This window comes from Wolffia australiana, chromosome 12, assembly GCF_029677425.1.
Source record: "Wolffia australiana isolate 7733 chromosome 12, ASM2967742v1".
Classification (NCBI taxonomy): domain Eukaryota; kingdom Viridiplantae; phylum Streptophyta; class Magnoliopsida; order Alismatales; family Araceae; genus Wolffia; species Wolffia australiana.
In genome coordinates, this window is record NC_135846.1 from 12,482,328 (window position 1) to 12,488,439 (window position 6,112).

General features: G+C 42.0%; 1 protein-coding gene across 1 annotated transcript; it reads left to right on the forward strand.

The window, feature by feature from the left end:
- The first annotated feature begins 264 nt into the window (after positions 1-264).
- Positions 265-3,188, forward strand: LOC144710018 (tubulin beta-1 chain). The gene is made up of 3 exons (XM_078583666.1): positions 265-946; positions 1,659-1,928; positions 2,436-3,188. The coding sequence occupies exons 1-3, from the start codon at positions 553-555 to the stop codon at positions 3,101-3,103; spliced, it is 1,332 nt and encodes a 443-aa protein (XP_078439792.1). The 5' UTR covers positions 265-552; the 3' UTR covers positions 3,104-3,188.
- The last annotated feature ends 2,924 nt before the right edge of the window (positions 3,189-6,112 follow it).

The following is a 6,112-nucleotide window of genomic DNA, read 5'->3' on the forward strand; positions in this document are numbered from 1 at the left end:
TGTAAATAGAGATTATAATATCTTATTTGCTACAGTCCACGGTACAACAGGAGGGAAAGAGAAGAAGCCCTGAAGACGGGTCGGAAGTACCACCGCTTCTTTGCTGTATCTGTGTCTTGTCCAGCTCACACACCAGTTATTGGTGGGTCGTCTTCTTCTGTCAAGATTCCTTTCCCTTCTATTATTATTTTCCTCTACACTCTGCTACCCGTTTCCTATTAATATCTCTCTCCGTCTCTCTCTCTCTCTCCGGACCATTCGAGGATTTGATCCTTCGGCTCGGGAGAAAAACTCACCGTAACTGCAGAATTAACCAGCCCCCCCGCTACAAAACCGCAGACAAGCCCCCCCTAATATCCCTCCCTACCGCTGGCACACCCTCATCTTCTCTCTCTAGAATTCTCCTCCTCAAAGACGAAAGGCGCGTCCTTTCACTCTCTATTCTCTCCGTTCGCGGTTAGCCTGATCGAAGGCACTCATCTCGCCGGCGGGGCATTCCATCTCTTCTATCTTCATCTCTCTCTCTAACGAGGGAGCGTTCTAGAGAGAGAGATGAGGGAGATCCTGCACATCCAGGCGGGGCAATGCGGGAACCAGATCGGCGCTAAGTTCTGGGAGGTGGTTTGCGATGAACATGGCATTGACGCCACAGGAAGGTACGTTGGGAACTCGCCTTTACAACTGGAGAGGGCCAACGTCTACTACAATGAAGCAGGCGGGGGGCGTTACGTTCCTAGAGCAGTCCTTCTCGACCTTGAACCGGGCACCATGGATAGCCTTCGTTCTGGGCCGTTTGGACGGATCTTTCGGCCAGATAACTTCGTCTTTGGCCAGAACGGTGCTGGTAATAACTGGGCCAAAGGCCATTACACCGAAGGCGCCGAGCTCATCGACCAAGTTCTTGATGTTGTTCGTAAGGAAGCTGAGAACTGCGACTGCCTTCAGGGTATTTTCTCGCTTCTCTTCTTCTTCTTGTTGGAATTTGAGCGCCTATCTCATAGCAAGGATGCTACTTATTTTCTTAATATTTAGGTAAGACGTTGGTCTCCAGCATTCGCCCATACATAGCCCAAAACGCGGTGTTAATTGTTGTGGGATTAGAACCTGAAGCAGGATGTTGATCCCCGACAATCCTTTGCTTTTTCTTGTGAAGATGATTATGATGATGATGACGACGATGATGATTGGGATACTTGGAAGGCTCTCAGATATTCCAATATTCTTTTTCTTTTTCTTGTGATGGTGATTCTGACGATGATGAAGATGGGCGAGCTGTTAGATCTGCTAATACTCTATTCCTTCTTCTTGTGATGGTGATTATGATGATGATGATGATAATCATAATCAAGATGATTGGGATGATGAGCAGGCTCTCACATCTGCCAACCCTCTTTTCCTTTTTCTTGTGATGTTGATTATGATGATTATGATTGGGATGATGGGCTGGCTTACCGATCTCCCAACAGTCTATGCCTTTTATAATGATGGCATCATTATGATGATGATGATGATGATGATGATGATGATGATGATGATGATGATGATGATAATGAAGATGATCGGAATGATGGGCAGGCTCTCAGATCTGCCAACACTCTTTACCCTTTTCTAGTGATGATGATTATGATGATAATGATGATGATTGTGATGACGGGCAGGTTTCCAGATTTGCCACTCGCTTGGCGGAGGGACAGGATCGGGGATGGGGACGTTGCTGATATCGAAGATCAGAGAAGAGTACCCAGACAGAATGATGCTAACGTTCTCCGTCTTCCCCTCTCCCAAGGTCTCGGACACGGTGGTAGAACCCTACAACGCTACTCTCTCCGTTCATCAGCTCGTCGAGAACGCCGACGAGTGTATGGTCCTCGACAACGAGGCTCTCTACGAGATCTGTTTCAGGACACTCAAGCTGACCAACCCCAGCTGTAAGCTTACTCTCGTCCAACTATTCATTCATTCCTTGCTAATTTCAATTATTTCCAAAACGTCGGTATTTTAGAAAACTGATTGCTTTTTTTCATGGGTTGACTTTCACGAGTTGCCCACTTGCCCACTTGAACCAACTTGCCCACTTGAACGAGTTGACTTTCACGAAAGGCTTTAATCCCTTTTCAGAACAGCCGATGATGATAGTTTTTGTGCGGGCGGAGATTCTGATTTAGATTCGATATTTCTATGCAAGAACGTACAACTTTTTCATCTTAAAATTCTCTTTTTTCTGTGGTAGAGAAGCAAGTATTTTATTTTTAATATGAAAACCACGGATCAAGAACGAGTTCAATCTGTCAGAATAAAATCAGGAAGAGAACTCAGACAGAGATTTACAATTGCCTGTTTTTAAGTACATTTCAACTCACACATTCAACACGCGTCGAGGGTTTTTTGATACTGATAAAAATTGTCTCTTTTTCTTGAAATAAAACAAAACCCAGTTGGCGATCTGAACCATCTTATCTCTACAACAATGAGCGGGGTGACCTGCTGTCTGAGGTTCCCAGGGCAGCTCAACTCAGACCTACGCAAGCTCGCCGTGAACCTAATCCCATTTCCAAGGCTGCACTTCTTCATGGTGGGTTTTGCCCCTCTCACAGCGCGTGGCTCGCAGCAGTACCGATCTCTCACCATACCAGAGCTCACACAGCAAATGTGGGACGCAAAGAACATGATGTGTGCCGCCGACCCACGCCACGGCCGCTACCTCACCGCATCCGCCATGTTCAGAGGAAAGATGAGCACCAAAGAAGTAGACGAGCAGCTTATCAACGTTCAAAACAAGAACTCTTCGTACTTCGTCGAGTGGATCCCCAACAATGTAAAGTCCAGCGTTTGCGATATCCCCCCAACTGGGCTTTCTATGTCGTCTACTTTCATGGGTAACTCTACTTCCATCCAGGAGATGTTTAGTAGAGTTTCGGAGCAGTTCACTGTTATGTTCAGACGCAAGGCTTTCCTCCACTGGTACACTGAAGAAGGCATGGATGAGATGGAGTTCACCGAGGCTGAAAGCAATATGAACGACCTTGTGTCTGAGTATCAGCAGTACCAGGATGCTGCTGCCCACGAGGACGATGAGGCGGATGAAGAGGCAGAACGCCACTAAATTGAGTTTTTTCTTTATATAAATATATGCCTTTCTATGTTCTCTCACATTTTCTATATGAATGTATGAGTGGATATTTCTTCCAGTTTTATTTGATTCCAAATCTACAGAAATGAATCGCGGGGAAAAGAAACTTCGGCAGTGTCCGAGTTTAGCTGTTTTTCTGGACAGGTTTAGATGTTGGCCGACCCGTGTTTCACCTCTCCGGTATTTAAAAGCTTCCATTTTGACCTGGGCCTCACAAAATGGAAGATATATATCTTGTCAGCTCAAGAGCTTTGAACATTAGATTTCCCAAATTTTACCAGTTTTTACCGTATTGAAATATATATATTTATACACACCAACTGCGTTAAACATTTAACTTCCCAAATTTTACTAGTTTTTACTGTTTCTTTTAACTACACTCAAACCACTGATTTCCCACGACGACGAGTGATCATAAAGTCGTATTAAAGTTCTTAACTCAGAATATATTCTCCCATTTTGGATGTCCTACAGCAATCAAAAGTGATGGTGGATCACACTTTAATAATTCACATTTCAGATCCCACCTCAAGAAGTATGTGGCTCATCATAAGATGACAACTCCTTACCTCGATCATTCCACCTCTTCTAGCATTTTGATTTCTTCCATGTCGGTTGAAGGCGGCATAGTAGGCATCATTTTCTGCAAGTGTTTCTAGAATCTCGATTGCTTGATTTAGATATTTATGCGTAAACGTACCTCCACTAGCTGTGTGATAACCCCTTTAGTTTCTCCCATGCTTCTCCTAAGGACTCGTTGGGTCCTTGGCTGAATTTTGTATGGATTTGCCATATGCGTTAGTTTTTCCAACAGAATAATTTTTTTCAAGAAATCAATTTCAATTTCCTTCCAACAATTAAAGCTTACAGATAAAATCGTGAACCAATTAGGAGCCTTATCACAAAGGCTGAATGGAAATAATCTCATTTTGATTACCTCATTTGTAAAGTTATAGAAATGAAAAGTGGGAAGAAATTTTATCATATGATGATCTTCTTAAAATTCAACCTTTCATCAATTGGAGAGATAATTCGGTTAAGTGATTCATACCCTAGAGGTGTAGAATATTCATTTAATCTTCGTCTCCTATTCATTGGTCCTACGTTCTCATTTATCACATAATCCTCAACATCCCCGTTAGTATCTCTATCATTAGATGTTTCGCCCTGTTCAACTTCATTTCCTAGGTTACAATTTTTATTTCTATCGGCCATTTCACTTAGAATTTATCAAAATTGCTAACTCGCGATAATAAAAAATACAACTAGAAAATAATTAAAGTACAGATGCATGTTCTTATTGGATGTAACACAAATTCAATGACTAATTTTATTTTAAAATAACTAAACAGAACAAAAGAAAATCACCAAATAAAAGAGTAAAAGTTTTAACGACAACCATTCTCTCGCAACAACGCCAATTCATAAACTCAAAATTAGGATTAAATTATGTCATTGTCAAATTAAATTTAATCAATAAAATTTATAAACCTATACTTGTAAATTATTTAGTTAGCTAGTGTCGATTAAGGGTCATCTCCACAAGGAACAAATGTTAGGGAATGAACGATGTCAACTGAGTGAAGTCATGAAGATCAGAACAGTTATGTGTAGCGTACACAATAGTGAATGGGTGACGATAGTGATCATGATGATGATAGTAACAATGTAAGGAGAGGGACATATATCATATTAGTACTGGTAGTGAAATGTAGAGTAAGATGTGAATGGTAACATGAAGTGAGTGTGAGACGAGATGGGAGTGAATGGTAAGATGAGAGATGACTAATTAGTTAGGGTTTAGTATCGGCAAGGATGGAGAGACGGGACGAGATCATGACGGGGAAGGTTGTAGTGATGTTGACGGAAGTGGATGCGGTGATGGAGGTATTGAGAATTTTTGGGTTTGGTACCTTGGTTTGTCCATGGAAAACATGTTTCCATGGATGCGAAAGAGTGTCGATCGATTCACAATAGATCTTTAAAATGAAATATTGAATGTACCTTTTGGGGAACTCGTTCCACCCTTGACTTTGCCGCTCTGAGATCGTTCTGAAGCCGTTCACACGTCCGGCCTTTAGAGTTATCCACGCGATCACTCTACACTTGGATCTCCATGTCTTATTCTGCAATTCTTCTTGGAAATCTAGAAGATCTCCTCACCACAAAGACACTCCCTTGGATGAGTGGAGAAGAGAATGGAGAAAGGGAGGGGCTCTCAAATCATGCTTGCATGGGTGCTTAAAATGAGACCCCTTTCCCTCTTTATATTTCACCTAAGGTTTTTCTTAAAACCCCTACCATGTAAAATATATCCACCAATGCCCTTATGACCTTGTGCGTGTGACCCTCTAGGCCCATGTATTATTCTAGTTAATAGCTTTAGTGGCACAATAACATTTACTGACCAATCTTATTAATTAACTATATCAACATACAGATTAATTAAATAAGGATCGATTTAACCCAATCGATAGGTTAAGTTTCCAGGCCGTGGGGTGCCAAGCTACACCTTGTTCTCTAGAAGATACCGAGTAGTCTCAAACTCTCTCATGGAACCTTTACCGTCATTGGTTACCATTTATGTATAATCCATCATCTTCGGGAGACTCTTGAATGACCTAGGGTACAGTTTATCGTCAAACCCTAATCTGCCATTTGATTAGTACTGATGCGTAACAGGGATCATTGGAGAACGCCTTCTCCAATATCCTCACCACCCTGGCTAGGGATTTTTCTACATCGTCTTCCTTGAGTCAATCTCCTCTTATACCGAGGGAGGATGGTCGTGTCTTAACCACTCAATCATCTCCCTAAGCTGCTTACTACATCCAATCTATAATTAGAAGCTTGTAAGTCATAGTCAAAATGTAGTTGTCCACTCACGAGATGTCCTTTGTGTCTCAGGTCAGTGGATCACTTATTCAACCACGACTTGAATCAACCTGATTGACATTTAGGTATAATACCGTTCAGGGATTC

Coding starts and splice junctions, on each gene's coding strand:
- LOC144710018 (XM_078583666.1), top strand. CDS start 553: ATGAGGGAGATCCTGCACATCCAGGCGGGGCAATGCGGGAACCAGATC. Junction 947..1,658: donor GAACTGCGACTGCCTTCAGG/GTATTTTCTCGC, acceptor GATGACGGGCAG/GTTTCCAGATTTGCCACTCG. Junction 1,929..2,435: donor CAAGCTGACCAACCCCAGCT/GTAAGCTTACTC, acceptor AACAAAACCCAG/TTGGCGATCTGAACCATCTT.